Below are 24,997 nucleotides of genomic sequence, written 5' to 3'. Positions count from 1 at the left end.
CCAGTTCTATTAGTCAGTGTGTAAAAAAACACAAATATGCACATAAAATATGCTACTCCAATACAACAAAAGAGCTTCACCAGCCTGTAATGTTAGCATTGAGGTACGCATTTTATTTGTAGCTTCTAAAGGTAAGGCTGCAAAAGAAAACCCTCATACTATACAAAAATACGCTGCCATCATTGGGTTGTGAGCAAAATTGTTATTCCATAGTAAGCCAATTCTTTTGGTTAAAAGAATTAACATTTAGAGTTTCTATTGAAAAACATTTAGTCATATCAGTTTGGGTAATGCACATCTGTAATAAGCTCACTGGAGCCAACTGGGTATATTGTTATCTTGTTGACTTTGAAATAAAAAGGAAGACAACACAATTATTTCCAGGTTCAACATTCTACCCTTAAAGTTTTGTTTACTCCTATCAAGGGGCTCACTTATATTTCAGCTCAGGCAAAAAGTCTATACCCTAAATGTTAATTTGTATTTTCACTTGTATTATTTAGGCACTGATGGATCTACTGTATCCTTCAACAATTTCTGCTTTTATTAAATATTACATCAAAAATTAAAGCTGTAAAATAGATATTTTCAGACATCCACACAGCCAAATAAACTGGATTCCTTCCTTCAATTACATCACTTACAGACATCCTTAAAGTTGAGGACTATAATCCTGACTGGTATTTTAATTGTGAAGCACAGCCTGTGTACCACTGAGCAATATGACCCAAATCTGCAGCCTTTATATTCTACACAGTAAACCTCCATTTTTAAATATGACAGCCTTGCTTACTCTTAAACTGCGAGACAAGAAAAAAGTTCCTTTCAGAATGCAGCACTGTCCTACTTTAAATTTCAATATCTGGCCAAGCAAAATATTCAAATTGTTCTATAATCCTGAAGAATAAGTTTCGCTCATCACACCACACATGGCACCAGCCATTTGAGGGCTACCATTAAACTTGTGTTGCCTCTTAATCATACAATATTAACTTTTCGTTAACCACAATCAGCAAATGTTCAGAAGGGAAAATCCTGTCATAAAAACCTCCCCAACTTCTTTGAGGAAATGACATCTCAGGTGGATTATGGCAACATGCATGTCATGTTGCGCCTAGACTTGTTAGAAAACGTTTAACAAAGTGTCAGATGAAAGACTTTTTGTTGGGATCAAAACTGTAGGCAAGTCAGGTAAGATGTTAGGTATGAATAAACAATTTCCTGAAGGTTAGAAAGCAACAGGCACTTTCTGGAGGAGTTATGCTAGATGGGGGAAAATATGGAGTTAAATGCACAGGTGCTCAGTGTTGGGGTCACTAGTTCAAATTCCTACAAAGAACTTTGATTCAGGAACCCAATGCAAAATGCGCAAGTGAAATGAATGAGTTGGACAAAGTATTTGAATGAGCAGACTGACACATGAAATTTATTAAGGATGCATGAGGTACTACACATAGGAATGAAAATAGACAACACATGTACTCGGGGGGAAAAAAAAGCACTGAAATAGCTATGGGTAAAGTTAAGAGAGACTGAGACCAATTTTCACCCGACTACCGCCCCTTTGGCATAAACAAAGTGGCAGTGGTAAAAATACCTTTGCCCAAATGGTGCAACTTATTACTGATACGTACACCAAGTGTTTGAAGTTCATTTAGTCAAAGTACATAAAATAGTTGTTTCCTTGCATGTGTTTTAAGAGTAAGAACCAAAGATATTCAGAAGAGCTTTGAACAACAAGATTTAGACGAACAGATTTTGACTTCAGCTTCAATGTTGGGATGTTATTCAACAATTATGATATTCAAATAGGAGATGGGTAGGTTAAAAATAAACCCCAACAAATGAGCTCTGATCAAACTCAGGACAACTCCAGCCATGAAAATATTGAACATTTTTCTAACTATCAATCTTAAACCAATTTTTTCAATTAAAATGAACCTAAATCCAGAAAGAAACCCTGGGCCAACTTGCATACTTTCAGATTGTATCAACAAAATACCAGAATACGATTCACTAATTAGGAAGCTCTTTCATTATTAGGCCAAACTAATTGGGGAACCACCAGAAGAACTGTGTCTGTTTTGTGTCCATATATTTAAGTTGTGAGTGAAAACAACTGTGGTTAAATCTTTGCTCTAGCAGCTCTGAGAATCTAGCTTTAAAGTGAGGTTAAACATCAAATTTGTAAATTCTTAGAAAAAGAAAATATTTAAGGAAAAGTATTTCTCCCTAGGAAGACAGATCATTGAGGGCAATAGTTCAAGATTTCTAATTCCCTTATGAGATCTGCTATTCTAATTAAAATGCATCCCATTTCTGCTCTGGTAATGGCTGCATTCTGTATCCAGATGTACTGTGTAAAGGACTTCATTTGACTTTTGACCCCAGCTTCAATGATGAGATGTTATTCAACAACTTTCTTTTTTCAAATAGGGATGGCAGACTAAAGTAAACCCCTCTAAATGAGTACCAATCAAACTCAGGGCATAATTCCAAACATGGAAGTATTGAAAACTTTTAGCAAAGATGTGTCTGTAATTAAGCCTCCATGAAGAGCTGGAATTTTGGCTGATGTTGTCTCTCTGATCTTTGAAATCTTGAAACAATGGACAAGAGAAGGCCATTCAGCCCTTGAGCCTGTTCTGCCATTCAATTAAATTAGCCTGATTTGTATCTTAACTCAATTTGATTCTGTAACCTTCAACCCTTACCTAACAAAACCTGCAATCTCGGGTTTGAAATTTTTTGATCTAGCTTCAGTAGCTTTTGGGGTGGGAGAGAGATCCAGATGTCCATTACACGTTGGTCTGGCTCAAATTTTAAAGATTATGACCATTTGTTCTGGTCATAATCCCACCATTATCCCACCAGAGGAAATTGTTTTTCCTCTATCTATCTTTCCTTTCAGCTCCTTTAATCATTTTGAACATCTTAATTAGATCAGCCCTTAATCTTCTACAATAAAATGAAATGAAAAAGGCTAATCTATGCAACATTTCACTTTATAATCGCAAACTTTTAGCATCAGTATCATTCTGGTGTACCTATGCTGCAGCCTCTCCAAACCAGATATATTCTTCTAAAGGCATGATACCAAAAAAAGGGGAAAACTCAAAATGGGGTCTAACCATAGCTTTATCTAAGTAACATAACTTCTACCCCTTTGTATTCCAGTTCCCTTGAGATCAAGACCAACATTCTTTTAGCCTTTTTAATTATTCTTTGTATTTGCCTATCAATTTCTTGTGATTTCTGTACTTTAGTCCCTAAATCTCTCTGCTCATCAGTTCCTGGATTTCCTATTTAATACAGACAGTTTACCCCAATTCCTTTGTTGTAAGGTTTTAACGAAAATCAGATGTTTTGGGATGCATGTTAAGATTGCAAATACTTCATTTACATCGTAAATTAAATATAATAATTGCTTCAATAAATGACAGAATGGGTTAAACAAATTAGCAAATGCAGTGGTGTGGTGAAAGCTTAAGAAATGCACAATACTTACTTTATATAATGTACATTTTCCATTCCTTAGTAGCATACAAACGATATATGCAGGTTTTGAAAGCAGGAAAGGCTTTTTTTAAAATAAGAAAGACTATTGGCAGAAATTAGTTTCTCATTTCACTACAACCATACTTTTTCAGTCCAACCGGAGACTTCCTCTTTATAAATGGAATGGTTGATAGTAGTTGAAGCCAAATAATGTCTAAGTTACCTCAAAGTTTCAATGGGTTTAATTTAAATTTAAGTTAGCATGCCACTACATAGAAGTTATGCTCCCCATTTTTCTAAAAACAAATGAGGAAGTGAGAAACTTAACCCATGCATTGGAGGTCATAAACACATTGTAGCTGACAACTGCTAGCTAATAATGGTGTTTATCAGGATTGGTGTTAAACAATTAAGTCAGAGTGCTTTAAGCAACTTCCACATAGCGGGAAGCTTAATACTTTCCATTTGATGCTGCAATTGTGTGGTACTAATGCATAACAGTTCCAGAGTTGCAATTTGCAGCTACTTATGCTGTACTCTTCTTAATGCCACCAGCCAAATAAGAGCTTTTACACATGAAGATTGTGTTGCGTGAGCAATGCAGATGCTATTTTGGAGCCGGAATCTAGAAGTTATCTGGGCTCCCCTGGTGTATGCAGTGGTACGCGAAGAACTTCAGGAGGAGGATTTTAAGGTGGCTTTTCAGTTCCTTTGTGACTTCTCGTATAACAACTCTGTGCAGAGCTGCAAGACACTATGGCAAGGCTTCAAGTTGCCATATGTCAGCTGAAACAGTGGTCACACATGTAGAAAGTCAGAAATGGAGCTAATCTTTACACAGTTTTGTAGTCTCTGATGAAGTGATACTATAAATGATCTGAGTTTATATGTGTAATGTAGAATGCCAGGTTCTATTTCCCTGTCAATGTGGAGTAATAAATACCTAAGAAGCAAATTAATCCCTTTTTCTGAGGATCCACTGCTCTGCAAAAGGTCAAAGTTACACATTGGATTTCTATTTTAAAAATGGATCAGTTTGCAAATTCAAACTTAATTCAGATTGCCTGAGAAAAACAAATTGGTTCAAGCACAAGTTTAGTTTTCTTAAAAATGAAAATAAGCTAGTTATGCATTTTACTAGGATTCGCCCTAATTCCTTTTTTTCTCTGCTTCCCTGCAGCTAATCATAAGTATTAGAGCACACACAAAGGCCTATGAAAAGTGATATTTGTACAGCGTTCGTGGAATACAAGTATTGCATGCCACATATAGCTTCCCTCTGGTGTAGTATGACAGATTACATATAATGCTTTGATTCATAAGCCATTGGTAGAATAGAAGGTGGCATCTAAATTCTGGCGCATATCTTGCGGATGAGGAAGAATGAAGCCTTGGTCAATCAGACTGAAAGGTCACTATTCATATTTTTTTTCTCCCCCAACAGCACATTTTTCTTTTTTATTTTGCAGAGAGCACATTTTTACAGACCTGATCCTGGAGTAATTAAAGGTCCCTCCAACTCCAATGCATCATCTTCACCTAGGTCTTTATCTTCAACTTTTCGTTTTTTCTTCTTTGTTGGATCTTTAGGTTTCCTCAGGAGTGAGAGTTCTTCAGGATGCCTTATATCTGTTAGAAGATCATAATCAGGAGTTGACAAGACATTCAAACAAGTAAATTAGCAACAAACAATGCTCACCCTCTGATAATGAAGGCTGTCAAGCAAGGTGTCAACGAGCAACGAGCCACAAGGATATCATGCCGATATCAAGTCTGCATATCATTTTTAAACACATTTGGAGTTTGACATATTTGAAAACATCTCCAAGTGAGCAATAAAGTGGCACTATAGGGTTATAGTGCTGTTTTTTCACCAAGAGGCCTGGATTTGAGTTCAGTCCAATGGAAAAGCATGTCCTTACATTTCTGTGTTACAGATTCAATTTAGTTCATTGCGTTTATAAAACAAACTGAATCATAATGTGCGCTTAAAAAAAATCAGAATGTCATTTGAATTACAAGCCTTTGAAATTATACTATGACAATTGTGGAAATTGAATAATTTGGGGGAGTTATATTATTGGAATACAGCAGTGGACTTTCAATGTGTGGTTGCTGCAGCAAAAAACAATTTACCCCCAAATCAAAAAGATCTCAGTAAATTTAGCGGAGGAAGGGAGGCAGCTCAACTCATCTCAGCACACTTGGATGTTGGAAAAATCAGCAGGACCCCTTCCTTGATTGCTACCCAATAACATCCATGAATATTACACAAGGAAATGTTGGGCAAGGAGAGGACCTGGACTCATCTGAAGCTCCCACAGTTGAATAATCTGCCACACTATCAGAGCTGACATAAATATAACTGATACAATAGGTAATGCAAGGTATCGAAGCAAGGCAGATAGTGGAAATAACCCAACTCTAACAGAATAAAAAAAGTTCCCAAGGCATTTCAAACAAAATCTGACCCTGAGCCACACAAGGAGAAATTGAAGCAAATGACCAAAAACATGGTCAAAGGGGCAGGTTTCAAGGAGCATCTTAAAAAGGAGGAGAGTGAGGTCAAGTCGCAGAGGTTTAAGGAGGGAGTTCTAGGAATAAACTCACCTTCATGAGCAGAGGAGAGAAACCAAATTGGAAGGAGGGGAAAAAATAGCAAGAGAAGATAAGATAGTTGATGATAAAAGTATAATTAGGACCATATTTAATATTGAATTATAAACAACATTCCATTGGGTCATGAAGATTTTAAATCATCTACTTCTTTCTAATCTTGTATTTCAGGAGGAAATATTCTAGATTTCATTCTTCCCCAAAGGGAGATATCTCAATGCTACTTTGAATTTTAAGCAATCAACTAACTCTGCCCCATGTTTAAAGCAGGTCTCGTCAAAGAACATTTTATGAAAAGTTAATGAGTTCCATATTTTAGTAATACTTAAGTGGCCATCATGTCAAGTTAATCACAACATTTATGAGGAAATTAGATTAACACTTCAAGGAAGGTATTAAAAGCCAACAGAGAAAAAGCTACAAAATGAGATTGGGAAGCTGATGTGGATAGGGTTGTCAACTCTTGCCTGTGTGTAGACGTGGACACTGAACATATGACCTTTGATCCAATTTATCAAATTTCATCATGTTGGTAGTAACCATAAAGCATGTCTATTAATTCATGCCATATTTAAAATTATAGCAAATTCAGATAATCAGTAACATTGTATTTCAACTGTAACCAAAATTGAAAACAAATTTGCTAACACTTAAATCCTAGATATCAGGAATTAATTTGACCATGTAAACAGTCTTAATCCTCTCGCATTGCTGACAGCTTGTTTTTTTTTTACAATTTACTAAGTGCACCACGGTATTTAAAACATCTGTAGATTGTATTGAGAGTTGCAATCAAGCAGTGCTAACAAAGTGTTGAAATTTATTTCCTCCTCCATATTTCTGATATGCAGCTTTTTTTCCCCCCCAAAGCAACATGAAGGTTAAGTCATTCTTGTTAAATCTGTTTTTAGGATTTGTGTAGTATCAAATGGTGCAACTGATTCGAGCATATGACTGTAAAAATCTACTGTTGACATGAGTTGCACACTTTTTTAAAAAACTTCAACTGGAGGGACTGAATTTAAGATTGATTGACGCGCAGAAGTTAAACATGACCATGGTGAAGATTACATTAATGAATTTTGAACACAGTAAAATCCATAAAATTTTCAAAATTCATTATTTTGTACAGTAAACCCAATGAGGCAAACATCCTAGGATTGGCTGTACCCCTTGAGTGTTCATTGTTTTCCACTTTCACCTAGAATCATGTCCATTTCTAAAGTCCTGCCACTGGGATGTGACTTCAGTACATGTTCTGTACGTGGAGTTTCTCAGTTCATTGTCATCCAGAGCTCCTTTTTCACCGAGGGTCATTCTGATCCTTGAAGCCATTTTAGAACAACACAAAATTTGACCTCTGGTTTGACATTTTTGTTCAATTAATCTACTTACGGGCTAGGATTTTCCAGTGGTTGGTTGGGCGGGCGGGCTTGGGAGCGGTCGGGAAACCACTGCCCACAATTGTGCCCCGCCCGCGATTTCACATTGGCTGGCCAATTAATGGCCAGCCAGCATGAAACGTGCTACAGCGCTCAGTGCTGCCAGAGTGGGGGTGGGAGGAGCGCAAGCGTGCACATTAAAAGCTCCCTGAGGCACAGAGCTGCCTCAGGGAGCTGAAAATTTTCCAAATAAAAAAAGATATTAAAAATGTTAAAAAACACATCCCCTCATGTGACTGCCACATGAGCAGGGGCCATGTTCAAGATGAGCGAAAAAGGTTTGATTTTCTTTTGTTCAAAAATCACTGATCTAAGCCTCATTCCACCAATGGAAATGCAAAAGGCTGCTTTGGCCTTTTTACCCACCCACCAACCAAACGATTGGACAGGCAGCGAAAAATTTGAAACAATTACTTCATTAAGGACAAAACAAAAACAGAATAACCTGGAAAAACTCAGCAGGTCTGGCAGCATCAGCGGAGAAGAAGAGTTGATGTTTCGAGTCCTCATGACCTTTCAACAGAAAGGAGTGAATGTTAGGAGAAGGGTGAAATATAAGCTGGTTTAAGGTGAGGGAGGGGGGTGGTGGGGCTTCATTAAGGGCCTTAATAGGCCACTTGTCAGTGGGCGCGCTGCCAACTCCTGCATGCGCCTGCCAACCGAAATATCGCACACACCTGATGGCATTTTATGCTCATTTCGGGTCGGGCGCATGCACGCCCACCCAAGTGCAATATTCTGCCCATGGAATTAGAAGGAGGCCCTTCCAATTTTACCTAAGCTGCAAAAAAAATGAAAGGCCACAATCAAAAGAAGCTTAAAATCAATTGATTTCCATTTGTTTTTGTTCAATTAAATTTTCTAAAGTTGAGATCGTGTCTTAACAGATGCTGACTGGGGGCAATTTGCCCCAAAGGCCAGAATCACTTTCCAAATCCTGTTCTGGTAAATGTTTAGACATGGGGGCCCAGATTTTGTGGCCAGCTGTGAACAAACAGCATTCGCCATTACCCTCTTGCCCACAGATTTTGTGGGCTTTTATGTTGCAATCTGCAGCAATTAGAGTGCCAAAACAGCACAATGCCTTCTTGCAAGGGAACTGGGACCTTTGTAAAATGGAAAACAATGTTGTCTCTCCTCAGACTGAACAAAGAATCATGACTGCTGAGATATGCAGAGTGCACGTTGGAATCAAATTTTCTGTCAAATAAAAGAGAGGGAAGAGATATGGGATGCACAGAGATAAGAGGAAAATTTAAAGTTTTCTTTTGAACATCTTCAATCATAATGGGATCCTGAAGGAATCAGAATCCAGATTTATAAAAAAATATATATATTCAGTAGCAGAGGAGGTTTTGGTAGCAAACTAAATTCCTTACCATGCCATTAAAAGTTCACATACTTTCTGGTGTATTTAGTCAGCTTTATGCCATTGTACATTTTCATACCAATCTTCTCAGTCACAGAAAAAGCATGCAACTCAAAAAGCAACTTCCCCATTTCCGCATTTAATCATGCAAGTGGAGTTGCTGGAAATTACTGGGGGATTGACTGGAAAAGGCCTGAAAACAGGAAAGGTTTATTACCAAATTCTGCTGCAGAGGACACGGATGAGCACATTAATGGGGTAATATAGAGAAAAGGATGAAGGGCACGCACAATGAAATGCTTGGTGCATATGCAGGTCTGCCATAAAATCTGTTGTTGCTGTCCAGGGGTATGGAGAGGTCCAGCACCAATTCGGTGCAGGGTTTGGCACAGAGCTTGGAGCTCATTCCTTCCAGTTTGGAAATGGTGGCTAATTCCACGACAGCACTTGTGGACCCAACCTTGATACAGTGTCTGACAACTGATGTCTCAGCTTCTGCTGCAGCTAAAGCAGACGCCCAAGGGCAACAGTGGAAGCATAGACTGAGGTGATGAAATCTCAGTTTATCGTGATATTGGCTCAGATTGCTGCCATTATGACTGCAAAAACCAGTTCTCAAAGAGGTTTGCAGGGTCTCAGCCGAGCAATCTGTCCTCCAACGGATTATTAAGATTGCATCAAATGAGGTTTTCGTAGTTCTGTGGAGAACGAACCTGGTGTCCTTTTTTAGGATGACAGATTTACTCCTCCCATCGATGCCACTTCACCAGTGCCTTTGCTGTTGCCCGTCAGCCTGCCAACCCAAACTGCTGCCACCCATGCCAAGGCAGTGCAGTCCTAAGTTGGGATTTCTAGGCCCAGAGCTACTCGTGAGCATCTTGCAAGGTTATCTGCAGTTACTCCTACTGAAAATCAGCAGCCTTCCACCAGCCATACTGCAGCCACTAGGCACCCACAAGACATGAATTAAGGAAATGTTCCAAAGTTGTTTTTATTTTAAATATTAGGTGGCTTGTTTGATTAACTTAGTTTTGAATGGTTGTTGTGTTGTTGGCTTATATTTCAGAATTCTGGCCAAAAATCTGTAGTGATCAGTAAGATGGAAGGCAAGGCATCCAACTGTGTTGATTTCAAGTACTGCACAGTGGAACTGCAGTCAAATCACAGAAAGCCAAGCCAGAACGGTATCTCGTTGGGTATCTCTTCCCTTCCTTCTCCTGCTCACTATAATGAATACTGCAGGGCTCTTCCAGAGCAGTTCAGGCAATAGAACCATTGCCCAAGAACCTCAATAGTCTGCTCCATGTTAAACACGGCCACGTGGCTCTCATTACATACAAGCTGGCCACATGCGGTTGGATTGCACAGCAGAGTCCTGAGCCAGATGTTAAGTGGATAGCTCTGGTTGCCCAACAGACACCCTCTGGTTTGATGAGGTGGCTCAAATACTGAGTGGACACAAACTGATTCAGAATGAAAGCATCACAACATCTGCTAGGATAGTGGGCATTAACCAGCATGATGTGCTGAGCATGATTGCAAACCAGGTGCATGTTCAGCATGTGGTAAACTTTGCAGTTGGGGTATATCTCAGCATTTAGATATGGTTCCTACAAAGCCACATGTATGCAGTCAACAGCACCCTGCACCACGGGCTAGCCCACTATCCTGGCAAAGCCATGTGCACACTCTGCCTGCTTCTATTTGTTCGCAAAGACAATGAACTCTCCTGGCATCACCTATCATCTCCATGATGCAACATGAGCAGTGAACGGAGAGATATTTGCGATGTTGCCTACTCCAGCCTGGAAGGATCCCAACATGAAGGAATTCATGACTATGCTCACCTTCACCGTCACTGGCAGTATTGTCCTTCCTTGCCCTGCTCGGACACCACAGGCCTGGTTGCAAGAGACGGCAGATTTCTGTGATCAGCTCCTTCAGAGAAGGCTTACTAGGTTAATGCCAGGAATGGGTGGATTGTCTTATGAAGAAAGGCTGGACAGGTTAGGCTTGTATCTACTGGAATTTAGAAGAGTAAGAGGTGACTCAATTCAAACCTTTAGGATCTTGAGGGGTTTTGACAGGGTGGATGTAGAGATGATGTTTCCTCTTGTGGAAGAATCTAGAACTAGGGGTCGCTGTTTAAAAATAAGGGGTTGCTCACTTAAGACAGATGAGGAGAAATTTTTTCTGAGGGTTGAGTGCCTTTGGAACTCTCTTCCTCAAAAGCTGGTGGAAGCAGAGTCTTTTGAGTATTTTTAAGGCAGAGATAGATAGATTCTTGATTAATAAGGGGGTGAAGTTATCAGGGGTAGGCAGGAATGTGGGATTGATGTTACATTCAGATCAGCCATGATCTTATTGAATGGCGGTGTAGGCTTGAGGGACTGAGTGGCCTACTCCTGCTCCTAATTCGTGCATTCATATAAAATACAGATGAAGCACACACTGCTCCCAGTTTAGCTTGGAGTAACAGAAATGCTCCCAGAAGGCCAGTGGTTTCCTGCTGAGAGTCCTGCTCACTCTGAGCAGCCCATCCTCCGATGTGCTGTTTCTGCTCCACCTCCCTTTCATGTTGCAGGCCTAGGGGGTGGTAATGATAGAACCCATGACTGGCAGCAAGTGTCCTAACTAGAATCCTTGGAGTCAGAACCAAGGCCTTCCCCACGTGTGGCACTTCTTGTTGACTTCTTCATCAAACGCTCTACAAACTACCAAGTGCTTCTAGAAACTCCAACAGATCAGCAAGTTAATCAGCAACGAACTTGAGAGTGGCTGATGATTCCTTTAAGTAGCTCCAGTGGGGAGGTTCCAAAGAGGTCAAATAGCAGTGCTGGTATCAAATCATTGCGTCATCTTGTCTGACGTCACAATCTATCTGTTCTGTAAATTTCTGGCACAGAGTCCTAATATCCATGGTTTTTTCATTTATTTTTCACAGGATGTGGGCTTCGTAACTAGACCAGCATTCATTGCCCATCCCTAATTTCACTTGAGAAGGTGGTGGTGAGCCTCCCCAACAGTGCGGGCCATGTCGAAATGTGCACACAGCACGGATCCTATTTTGAAACCAGATCACAATACGCAGCACTGAAACTCTAAGAAACATGCAGCTGAATTTTATAGCTGCTGTCCCATTTACTGCAGTAGCAGCAAGTGCTGATAGCCTTACCATTATCCTCAGTGCATAATCTTTACTGTTAGGTTCAAAAACAAAAATTGCTGGAAAAACTGTCTTCCTCTCCACAGATGTTATCAGCCCTTTTTTCCAGCAATTTTTGTTTCAGATTTCCAGCATCTGCAGTATTTTGCTTTTACTTTACTGTTAGGTTACTTGCCAAAAACCATAGAAAGTATACAAACAGGGACTATAACACTGATACTCACTGAATGTCTTGGAGATGTCAGAGACTGCCTTGAAGACCCTGTCCGAGAAGTTGACCTTCACCTTCACAGTCTTCATATTGGGCAGCTGGAGACGAAGTACCTTATGCTGAGGTGTGAACATCAGTTTGGCATCAGCTTGCACACCATACTTATCCAAGGTCCAGTGAGTTTTCAGGAGCCAAGTTTTTTTCTTCTCCCACCACAAAGCATGATCTGACCAGTCTTTCTTCACATCTACAAAGAAAATAATTTGCTAGTTAGATCAAATGATTCAAAAAAGTCATAGGGCACAGGTGCAGGGAAACAGTGCAATAAAAATAATTGCTTTGTACACCATCTATTTAAAGCAATTCTCCCTCCAAAACACTTTGGGATAGGTGTTACGTAACACAAGTTATTGCTGCTGTTGTAGTTTGTATGCCAACTATAATGGAGTATTTAACTTACTGCACGTTCAGGCAGCATTCGAGACACCAAGATCTACCTAACAAAGGGGGCTGTGGCCATATGCTTGGATACAAAATTTCAGCAGCAAACGTAAAATGCTGTCTCTGAAGCCACCAGGCAGCTGGCATCTTTTCCAACCACCAGGAGTGGGTCAGATGGACAGAAAACAGACAGCATAAATTGTAACAAAAACGCCATCAAAATGCAGATTCACTTTGCCCTAAGTGACAGAATCCAGTCAGATATGATAGCATAGGCTTTCAAATGGAGGTCACTGACTTTGAGACACAGCGAGACAGCCAGGGAGATCAAATCTAGTATTTATTGGCTATGGAAAAAGAGGGTGGGGCATTTTACAATGCTAACACTCTTTTGGAAGCTAGAACAAGGAGTCCCCAACACCAAAATCAATATTTGTATGGGAGTTCTTCCAAACAGAAAAGTTTGTGATCAAGTTTTTCCAGAATTTAAAACACAGGATAAAATTAGTGGTGCATAAAATCATATTCACACATAAGGATATGAATCAACACAGTTCAGTGGTTTCAAACAAGCTGCTTGCTTCTGGAATTCCATTTATGTCCCAACACACATCATCACACATCACACGTTTGTGCTCTCAGCAGTAAACCGGGTCAGAGTAAACAAACCCTGCCTGGTCAATGGTTCTGGAGTAAGAAAATTACTCATTTCTCACTTAAAATTTCAAAGCTTCTCACGAGCAGCGCAGCCATTTCTCTTCCTACACAATCTTGCCACGCATATTCACTTTAACCCCCACCTCCCAACCCCACCCAGAGTCCCAGGTGCTCTTTTGCCAACACATTCAGCAGATCAGGATTCAATCATTATCAGGTCGTTTGTGTATTCCATTTTAACTAATTCTTCACTAATATGCAGATTTCAGTTAATACATTAACCCAAAATTAGCCCAAGTAAATGCATTTGAAGCAGTTCAGAGAAGTTAAACTAGTGTTACGATAGGAGGGGAGAATTAATTTAAAAAGCCCTGGTTTCTCCTCTCGCCACCCATCCATAAAGAGAAAGGTGTTTTGATTTCCCCACCTTTTATAAATGGGGCATATTTTCCCCAATGCCTAAATTTTGATGTGATCCAATTTCTATTAACAACTCCACAGCAAACCCAGGACAGAGTTAAAATTAGAGGGGTAGGTTATTTTACACTCAAAGAGGGTTTGCAATGTGCCCCCCACCCCCCCTCCCCCCAAACACTTTTCATTTATGCAGTTAAAGAGGGATAAAGAAGAGGTACAGGGCAAAGAAAATAATTATTGTTTCACGCGAGTCCAGAATCAAAGTCCAATGGTGTATTCTTTCAGAGGTGGCAGGCTTAAGACTGATGCTGGATAATTCAATCTTCCAGTACAGATGGCTGCCACAATGAGATGGCTACGTAGAAATGAATTAAGCCTCGTCAGCACTGGCACAGAAGCTCAAAGGCTCCAATGGAAACAGTGTAGATGGGGGCCAGGCATTCACCTGGACCAAGCCCTCATCCTGAGTTGCTGCTTGGTTGATAGAAAAATGGCAGTCTGGGCTTCTCAAAGCAATATTACAGGTTCCAGGAACTTTGAAGGGGGGGGCACGTGACTCCCACCTCTCCACTTTGGCTTGGACAAAGAATGCATATTCCTTAGTCTGGATTCTTGAGGTTGAAACATTACCATTAATAAATTCAAAACAGGGTTTCAGGGTCCTTTGTCCTCGCTGACTGGTAGTCTCCACTGGCCAGGCTGGGCCTGGTCTTAGAAATGTAAATGACCTTTGTGGAATTGTCTTGGATTTGATCTCTACAGCCACAGGTGTCATTAGTGCCTCTTTTGGTTTAACAAGGTGGTAGCTGTTCTGAATGCCTGAAAGTTCATTTTGTTTGAGTCACAGCCAGCAATGGCTCGAGTAATTTTGAAGCCTTTGTCCAGTTTTAAAAGATTTTATAACTTAGCCATGCTGATATATATATAAATATGTTATAAAAATATAGAGTGAGGTCTTAGCCCCCTGACACTAGACCCATATCTGGAATAGTAGGGTGGTTTTATGGGGACAGGTTGGACAGGCTAGGCTTGTATACGATGGAATTTAGATGAGTAAGAGACAACTTGACTGAAAGATAAAAAAAGAGTCTTGAGGGGTCTTGACAGGGGGGATGTGGAAAGGATGTTTCCTCGTGGGACAATTTAGAACTAGGAGCTGCTGTTTAAAAATAAGGGGTTGCCCATTTTAAGACAGATGAGGAGAAATTTTTTCTCCCAAAGACTTACGACCCTTTGAAACTCTTCCCCAAAAGGGCAGTGGAAGCAAAGTCTTTGAATGTTTTTAAGGCAGAGGTAGAAAGATTCTTGATTAACAAGGGGTGAAAGGTTATCAAGGATAGTCAGGAAAGTGGAGCTGAGGTTACACTCAGATCAGCCATGATCATATTGAATGGTGGAGCAGGCTCTAAGGTCCGAGTGGCCTACTCCTGCTCCTGATTCGTATGTTCTTAAAATTCAAAACCTTGGCAAGCCACAAACCTTTAGGAAACCTTGCTGTTCTTGTGGCTCTGAAGATTTAGTTGTATGCCAATCATCTGCACATTTGCTGATGTCTATAATCTGTCCATCCAGTTTTTCCAACTTCTGACCACTGCAACCAGCCTCCAACACAATTGCCATCCAGCTTAAAATGTAGTAGTTGCTTCAGGACCAGTGTTCAAAAGCCATCTTATTTTAGTGCTGAAATGTTTGACATTGCTTTCAAAGTACTGTACAATGTTTGCTTATTTACCACCCAACTCCCCACCAAATATCTGATTTTTTTTTTTAAATAAAATTAATTTTAATAATCATGAATGAAACCAGATGTGGGATTGGGCCATCCTGGCAAGTTTCCTCTTAAGGATCATTCCCAAACAATGGACTTCTACACAGTTCACTCCATTTAAATTAGCCAGCTCTACATTATGTCTACAATAAAGTTAATCAGACTTGCTATTTTCAACTACATTTTGTGCTGGATTTTAGGAGATTAATTATAATAAAGATTTAGAAACAAACCAAGGCATCACAATTATTAAAATTAATATACTCTGTGCTCTCTCAGTGGGGGTATGTTCCCAACTCAGAGGCCACAGAGTCCAAGCAAAAGGGCAGCAGAGATCCACAAAAAGGTTCTGCCAGGGCAATTTAAGCTCCAGATCTCATTACTGCTTTGGTCCAAACATGGACAGAAGAGCTGAATTCCAGAGGTGAGGAGACAGTGACTACTACCCTTGACATCAAAGCAGCATTTAACAGAGCGTAGCATCAAGGAGCCCTAGCAAAATCAATCAATAGGAATCAGGGAAAACTCCTGGTTGGAGTCACACACAGCACAAAGAAAGACATTTGTGGTTGTTCTGAGCCAAGCATCTTAGCCCCAGGCCATTGCTGCAAGAGTTTGTCAGAGTGTGTCCTTGGCCCAAACATCATCTTCAGCCGTTTCATTAATGACCCTCCCTTCATCTTAAGGTCAGAAACAGTGATGCTCACTGATGGTTGCACAATGCTCAGCCCTATTCGCAACTCCTCAGGTAGTGAAGCAGTCCATGTCCATGCAGTGTGCTCTGATTAGATTATACCTTTCACTAAACTCCAACACAGTCACCACTCTATATGTAACCCAACAGATTGATTAGTATATTAAAAATAATGCATCTGCACTAATTTTGTCCATCTAAAGTGCTTCTAGTGTCATAATCTGTGATGCTTTGTCAACATTTAAAAATGAAGCTATGTAAAATTTACAATTGAATTAATGTAAACAGTAGCCGTAATGCTAACATAATGCTGTAGTTATAGGCTTGTCACCAGGTGGCGCTGTGCACCAATTTTCTACTTTGAGGTTTTCCAATTCCATCACCATTTTGTTTTTCTGTTGGAAGGAAGGTCATTACAGCAATTAATACTTAACACATAAGGGAAACGTATTTTCAAACATTTTAATTATAAATCATTTATCATCTCTAGGCATTCTCTTATTCTCAGCCAACCTCTGGCCTCTTATCTTGACCTTCAGCCTCCTTTGCACCCAAACTGCTCTGTTAGGCAAGAATCTAATTCATGTATTTCAAACACACTTAAGGACTACAGTATATTTAAAGACAATTAAATCAAGTTTTGAGAAGTATTCAGAAAGGGACCGTTACTCAAGTGTTCAAAGATAAAACCAAACAAGTAAACTCTCTGGAACTTTTAAATTGTAAGTGATTTTCAAACACAGAAAGTCTCCTCCCCACCAAAAATAGAAGAATCACAACCTTCATTAAGAAGTTTCCTCTAACAACACCTGCGTAGCAGATGGGAGTATGCATAATAAACACCATTTTACTATGCACACATTGCCTGATATAAGCAGGGAAGTAAGTCCATGTGTTTAACAGAAATTTATCTGCCAGTTTTTCAGGCAGCAGCTATGCAACAAACTACATTTTTCCACCCGTTCTCACATACAGAAAATCTTGGAACAGAAGGGGGGAAAAAAGTGAATGCCGAGCAAAACAGTAAAAATAAGAAAAGGTTTAGGGAATGTTGTTCAAAAATCAAGTCAAACAGAAGGCTTCATAAAGGGAGAACGAGGTAACAGGGGAGAGTGTTTCAGAATGCATGGACTGAGTGTATTGGGGCAGCAGTGGCCACAGTGACAGGCCAGAAAGCCAGGGACAAACTGCCTCAGCAATTTCCGGGAGCCCTGATTAAATTCTGTGCCAATCAGGCAGCTAATGAGCTGCCGTCAGGGCTTCTTGCCCCTTTAAAGGGATAAGGTGCTGTCTCTTCACTAGAAATGATGGACTGTACCCAGCTCAGAGTAGCACAATGGACACTGCCCTGGAACCAAGGTAAGTGAGGTAAGGATCGCCAGGGCCAGTAGAGGGTGGGTGCTGCTGTGGGGGCCTTTCCATAGGTCACAGAGTTCCTGATTAGGTGGACCCCCACATAAACCTGCCAGGGCCCACCCGCCACTGGTAAAAGCTCTTAATTTGCCACTTAAGTTGTACAGTTGGCCTCTGTGCAGGATGGCCATCCTTCACCTTCCTAGTCACTAGCAGAATGCCATGGTACTGGAATTTTTCAGCCCTCCCGCCACCACCCCCCCCCCCACCCCCCACTCTTCAGACCCCATAAAATTCAGTCCCATGAGTGCGATGACTAAAAGAACAGCAGTAAATTGCGGAACAAAATGCAAGTAAAAAAGAGTAGCACCGCTAAGGAATTCAAAAATTAAACAGAAAAAAAAATAGAAATCAAGCCCAAACGTTTTTATGTATTTCAAGTATTAAAAACCTTTTTCTGGGGGTAAAAATCACCAAAGAAAGCAGCTGAAATTAAGGGAAGCAATATCACACACACACACACACACACCTCAGTCTTTGTGCATTTAACATACTTGATATATTTTGCTCTTGCTCAACTTAATATCCCAATTCACATTTGTGGTCATGTGGTTGGCACAACATCCCTCCCAAAGCAAGCAATTTGATATTTCTTTGTAAACTGTATCAATTCCTTACCTACATTACAAATGGCAGATGTATTCTAAAAGCCTGTAAACTAATAGAAATAAAAGCAAGACTACAACATTATAGAGAACATGAAACAGCAAGATTTTGAGAATCTACTCATCATTGGCAAAGGGTCAACAATGTTCAAGGTTTGTTTCCCTTCCAGGTCTCCCTCCATTTTGCAGTATTACTTGGATCACTGGAATATGCTGGGCAAGTGAAAATATTTGCCAAAGTACAACTCGTGAGGGAGGCAATGGTGTAGTGGTATTGTTGCTGGACTCGTAATCCAGAGACCCAGGGTAATGCTCCGAGGACCCGGTTTTGAATCCCACTACGAATTAGAATTAGAGTTCAATAAAAATCTGGAATTAAACTATTGTTGATTGTTGTAAAAACCCAGCTGGTTCACTAATGTCCTTTAAGGAAGGACATCTGCCATCCTTATCTGATCTGGCCTACATGTGACTCCAGACCCACAGCAATGACTCTTAAATGCCTGAACAAGGGCAATTAGGGATAGGCAATAAATGCTGGCCGAGCATTTAAAAACACATACAATAAAAAAGCATATTTAAAAAAAAATTAAAATACCAATAGTTTTCAAGAATCAGAAAGAGGCTTATTCATTCTGATGCAAAGAATGCCTTAGGCAATGATCCTCGAGGTTACACTGCACCTAAGGGAGCTTAATACACCTTTATACAGCAAATACATTGAATCCAGCTGCAGGGAAAACAAATTATATGAATGTAGTGCTTGGGTCCAACACTAGATTCTTGTAAATAATACAATAATTGTGACCAGGTACATTGTTTCCTATTGGTTTAGGCAAGTGCATATACAGTGATTCACAACAGTTAAAGTCAGAATAACTCAAAGTGAACTTCTGGTGATCAATAACCACAGGACATTAGAGACTGGAAATTGACAACAGGCTGGCATGAACCAAAGTGGGCATAGGTAACAAAGCATGCACAGAAATGGGCAGGCACAGGGCATATCTGATGTTGGGCTTCTCTAAATTAGGCTGGTGAACTGCTGGACATCCCCAGTAAAGTCAATTGAAATTTGGAGGGAAAGGTTACTTTGCATCAATTGCTATTTGCTCTGGTCCACAAAGGCAGTTATGGATTTAGGTTTTCTTTTTCTGAAAGGAGTGGGAGTTATTCCATTTATTGCCACCTGTGCAGGGCAAAAAACAAGTCTCCAAAGATCACCCTTCCAGAATGGGAGTTGACCCCACTCTACAGCATCTCATTACATAATGGCTAGCATGGAGAGTCAGTTTAATTGAAATCATAACTTTTCAGAATCAAATTCATACCCTGTACTTCAAATTAAATTGAGAGAAGCCACCTCCTTTCTCAATAATACCACAAATATCACCATTTTTCAACTAAATACCAGTACGTTTCCACAGCAAGTATATAGGCAGCAGAAAAAAACGAGACCAGTTGGTGCAAAGCCAAATTTAAAAATGAGAGAAAATCATCATCAGCATTAGATTCAGGGACTTATCCTGAAACATGTACTGCAAACACAGTACAATAAATATCACAAAGCTGCTTTTATTGTATTTCAATAATGTCAAAGTGACTTATGAAAACTGTACCCTGAAGAACAGCTGTTTGAGATTAAATGTGTATGAAACCACACAAACAATTAGAGGTAGATCAACCATGTGTTTGCTCGGTGTTTGTAAATGTGGTGTCCCTTTTTAAAAAAATAACCGCAGCCTACTTTAGTAGTGCATCAAACATCAGTGGCTAAAGTGCGAATAGGCTCGACTTGAATAAAGAAGTTTTCATTCTCAAAAACTGAGGATAACTTGCACTACATAGAAATGCGATACTGGTCAAATAATAACTTTTGAATCTGATGGAGGCAAATGTATATGATACAGTGTAGCCACATTAATGCATTCCAGAAACAGAACATAAGGTTTAGGAATATACATGGGAAAAAAAATGCACCTCTTATACAATTTGTACTACTAAAAGTCCATTTGAAAAGAGACCACTTTATTGTGCTGTGTTTGTAGTACATGTTTCAGGATAAGTCCCTGAATCTAACGCTGATGATGATTTTCTCATTTTTAAATTTGGCTTTGCACCAACTGGTCTCCTTTTTTCTGCTGCCTATATACTTGCTGTGGAAACCCACTTGGTCTCTTTTATTCACTCACATACATGACCAAAAGTTAAGAGCACAGGAGGTCACTCAGTTCATTGTATTTGAGCAAGTTTTGAGAAAGAGTTATTCTCTTGGTTCATTCCCATCCTTCCCTAAAACAGATTCAAATATTTGTCCTCTGTTCTTTTACAATTATAGATTCTACTTTCCCCACTATTGCAGGAGTTCCTCAGGGCTAGGCCCAACTGTAATAGAAGGGTCTGGCACATACAGGGTTAATGTGGGACTGAGTACAGAACCATCCACAGTGATATAAGGAGGCACATAACCTAGACCTAGGGTCAGCGCAGTGTTGGCCAGAGACATGTTAAGGCCTAGGATGGAGGTAGCGCCATGCCTGTGCCCTTTACTGTAAATTTGTATAGTTACAAGTAATTAATAAAGACTTGCTGTTAACATCCAGGAGATTATGAAGACTTCTTTAATAGACACGCTTGGTAACCAATACCATCCCAACATGGTGGCAGCCCTGAATCAAAAATCCTCAGTTTTTCAGCATTTCTGTGTCGATAAGAAAAACAACATTTTCAACAGATTCTGAACTGAAAGAAACTCCCTTCTGAAGCTACAGATGCTGAAAAAATTTGCCATAAAAAGATCCAGAGAGAAGAGCCTGGAAGATAAGGGCAGAAGTTTTACTGCAGCAGAAGACAGCTTCACCATGCAGAGTTCATAACTTGTAAAGGGGAGCTAAATCCTTTTCACTTCCAGGCTGCAGCCAGTTCAGAGAAGCCCTTTTACTAATTATGTTAGAAGCACCGTTTGAGTTAAACCAGACTCAAACACATGCCCTCAATAATTAACTTACCTCAACTCTCAGGAACTTCACGACTGTCCAAATACTTAAACATCAAGCCTGTGGTTCAAACGCCTTGCTACTCGGAAGGTTACATTGCTGATTAAAATCAAGTCGACAGACTGCCGACCCATACAGCCATTTTTGAAACCTCTTCCCGAAGTGTGCTACTGCCATTTTGCGAAGCCCACCAAAACCAGTAAACTAGGAAATCCAGTGTTCTGCAGTGAATGGCTTATGCTTTCTTGGAAGCCTGTAAGCTCTTAAAGCTCTTAAAACTGTACCCTCACTTTTAAAATCTTCAACATGGATCACTATTCCACATTTGCAACTCCACTGGGACTCACCCAAAGCCCAGACCAGTCACAAAATTGGAGTCTTTGGAAGAAAATATTTTTAAGATATAGCTTTGCTTCAAGTTTGAATAAAACAAAATCAGAAGTGGAACAAGCAAACACACTTCTTTACTCAATAGGGCCAACTGCAGACAGCATCTTGCACAACAGGATATTGATGAACCATCTGTCAAATTTGAAGATGTCTTAAAATCCTGATATTTATTTCAACTTTCGATCCAACTAAAAATTGCAAAGAGCTAAATTCAACAAGGGTCCAATTGCTTGGGAAACTTGTCGATACCATCTTAAATGATCTCTACTGGACAGCAGAGAGGTGTAAATATTGTGGTGGGCGTGGCAGACAATTCACTCTGACCTCCTACAAGCCAAAGGTGATCTTACCCTAGACAAAGCACTCCAGCTAGTTAGACTGCCCAAGCTACGTGCAATCCTAAGGGGAGAGAAAACAATATGGGGCAGCAGCCAACCCTCAGTCCAGCTTAAACGGTCATAAAGAGGCAAGGAAAACAATTCCTGAACCACAAACCAGAGCGACCTTGCCAGCGCTGCAGTGTGAAGCACCCTCACAGCAGAGTACTGGCCAATGCTTCCAATGCAAACAGACAGGGATATTTGGTAAAATGTGCAACTCAAAATCCCAGCACCGCATAGATAGCTCAAAACCAGTCCATGAGGTCGAGGCCAACAACCCAGATGACCCACAGCCATGCTTCTTGGGTGGGATCAAATATTGTGCTTCTTTCATTTTGCAATGCTGACATCCTGGTAAATGGTCATTTAACAAATTATAGATTCGATTCAGATGCCAGTTCTGCCAGACAAGGGATCATTGCTCAAAGACCTCCAACTTCAAACAACCGACACTCCACTTAACGTAGCAAGGGGAGTCCTGGAACCACCTAAGAATGGCAGTAAACAGCTCTTTGAGCTGATGTATGTCTTCCGTAACCAGTATTTCTCTCTTCCGAGCAGGGGTGCCTGCGTAGCCCGGAATTTCCTCCAGAGCACAGCATGGTCCTGTGCTCAAATGCTAAGGGGTATTCAGACTTGGATCTCTCTTCGTGGAGGTTTGTCCATTATCATTCCAGGTCCTGAAAAGTCCACAATGGTCAGAACACCCACTGGCCATGAGATTACCATGACATCTCCAGTGGAAGTGGTACCAGGCAATAATCGGAAGTCCGAGAAGCCTCTATCCAACTATGATAATGGTACAGCTGGTCAACACATCAACCACTGTGCATACATTGCAACTTCCAGCTAGCATGCCACAGCCAAATGTGATGCTGCAATCAGGTAGCAGTCTCTCACCACAGAGAACAAAAAGCAGAGGTTAGCATACCATCAACCTTCTTCTTGTTACAGGAACGGTCTTCCTCAGCTTCAGGGGGCTTCCAGGTGGCCCAAACGAAAAAGAAAAAGCAGCACCAAGGAGACGAATATCATTTTTGTCCACCTTGCAAGAAATGATTGAGCAGAACAGCGACCTTCCATCGTGACAACAGTTGAACCAAGCAGCTGTGATTCAACGTAAAGCAACGGAAGAAAAGAATGAAAGCATACCCAAATACCAGCCCCACCTCCAAGCCAAAAACAAGAACCGACTGAGCCTGCCACTCTCCCAACAGCACAGCAAACAAGATGTGGAAGGGTTATAAGGCCACCTGAACCTCTAACTTCAAGCATTTGAAGGGAGGAGATGGGGTAGCAAGAATATTGTTAATGTTAATAATGCTAATTCAACATTATTGCAGTAAGGTTGTGATAATAAGGTAAATGCACAAGACTTATAACAAAAAAAAATGTAAGACTTGAAGTAACTATATCCATGGGGTTAAAGACTTTGGCGGTGGGGGTGGGGGTGTGTGTGTGTAGAAGAAGGATCTGGTACATACAGGGTTAATGTGGGACTGGGTACAGTACTGCCCACACAATGATGCAAGAAGAAACATGACCTAGTGTTGGCCAGCGACATGTTAAGAATTAGGATGGAGGTAGCTACATGCCTGTATTCTTTACTGTATAGTTGTATATAGTTACAAGTAGTTAATAAAGACTTGCTGTTAACATAAAGACTACAAAGACTTCTTGCTTGGCCTAAATAGCCAAGTGGTTACGGTACTGGGTTTGTAAACCCAAGATCAAGAGTTCAAATCTCACAACGGCAAACTATGAAACAATGTAACTTCATCTGAATAAACAGATGGAAACGGGTTTGTACTCGAAAGAGTTACAAAGACTGCTTTAACAGGCACATTCTGTAACGAACACTACCCCAACCATCTTCAGCTGCTTCCTTAATGATTTGCTATCCATCATAAAAGGTCAGCAGTGGTGGTGCTTACTGATAATTGCACAATATTCAGCACCACTTGCTACTTCTATATGCAGTGGGCCAAGATGACATTCAGGGAGGAGTGTGGGAGTGGAGGCACTCCAGCTTCCAACATTGTTTAAAAGCCCTCGAAACGTCATCTCACTCATCCCAATCTCCATGCCCCCTCAGGTCAACCATGTTGCCCCATTCCATATCAATACACACCTCATTCCCATCCCATGCCTTCCCAGATTTACCATGCCACATCTCATGCCTCCCATGTATCCTCCATAGCCATTCACCCAGTATGCACCATGTAGAGTCCTTGAGAGACATGCAATAGCAGTGGGAATTAATTTTAAAATCAATAGGGAAAAAAATTAAACCTCAAACAATCTAATAAAATCCTGAATTCAAACACGCTATCATTGACACTGGAAAGAAAAAGTAACTACTCCAGTGCAAAAAAAATGTAATCCTTTTGGAGCCTATTAGCTTTGTAATCAAACAAGGAACCACATTAAAAGGTATATTGCGTTATTACACCCTCAACTGTTCTTGGATCAGTAAACTACCTGCTGAGCTGAAGCTATCAGCATTTGAAACCATATCAAGCATTCATAATGGCCACAAGTCATAAAAGCTTCCAGCTACATTGCCTAATGCCGATGGAACAGAATTTCCATTCCAGCCCAAAGCCTGTCAATCACTGGAGGGGGGCAGATGCAGAGTTTTTTTTCAAACTTTCAAAAGCAGAGTTTTTTTTTAAAATAAACAGCCAGGGTTGTCAGTTGATTTCAATCACAGCACAAAATATGACAGCAGAGGTTGATAGGACTTTTTAAAACAAATTTTTAATGCATATAGCACTTTCTCCAATAGAAAAAAAGTACTGTAATGATGACAACACTCATACAATGGTGGCCAATGTAAGGGTCAACTTACCTTTGCAGGACAGATCCCAATGAAGAATCACTGCATTAAAACATAATTACGTTCCAGTACAGCATCTAACAATGACACATGAA

General features: G+C 40.3%; 1 protein-coding gene across 4 annotated transcripts in view; it reads right to left on the bottom strand.

Annotated features, from left to right (window-relative positions):
* Positions 1 to 24,997, bottom strand: part of fermt2 (FERM domain containing kindlin 2) — a 132,045-nt gene that overhangs the window by 61,761 nt on the left and 45,287 nt on the right. For all 4 annotated transcript variants that reach the window (XM_041213802.1, XM_041213803.1, XM_041213804.1 and 1 more), the window contains exons 3-4: positions 12,316 to 12,549; positions 4,987 to 5,127 (exon numbers count right to left, since the gene is read on the bottom strand). In XM_041213802.1, coding sequence (XP_041069736.1) covers positions 4,987 to 5,127; positions 12,316 to 12,549 — 375 coding nt within the window. The remainder of the gene's footprint in view (positions 1 to 4,986; positions 5,128 to 12,315; positions 12,550 to 24,997) is intronic.

Source organism: Carcharodon carcharias, chromosome 20 (assembly GCF_017639515.1).
Source record: "Carcharodon carcharias isolate sCarCar2 chromosome 20, sCarCar2.pri, whole genome shotgun sequence".
In the NCBI taxonomy this organism is placed as follows: domain Eukaryota; kingdom Metazoa; phylum Chordata; class Chondrichthyes; order Lamniformes; family Lamnidae; genus Carcharodon; species Carcharodon carcharias.
This window is presented reverse-complemented; position numbering and strand designations above follow the sequence as displayed.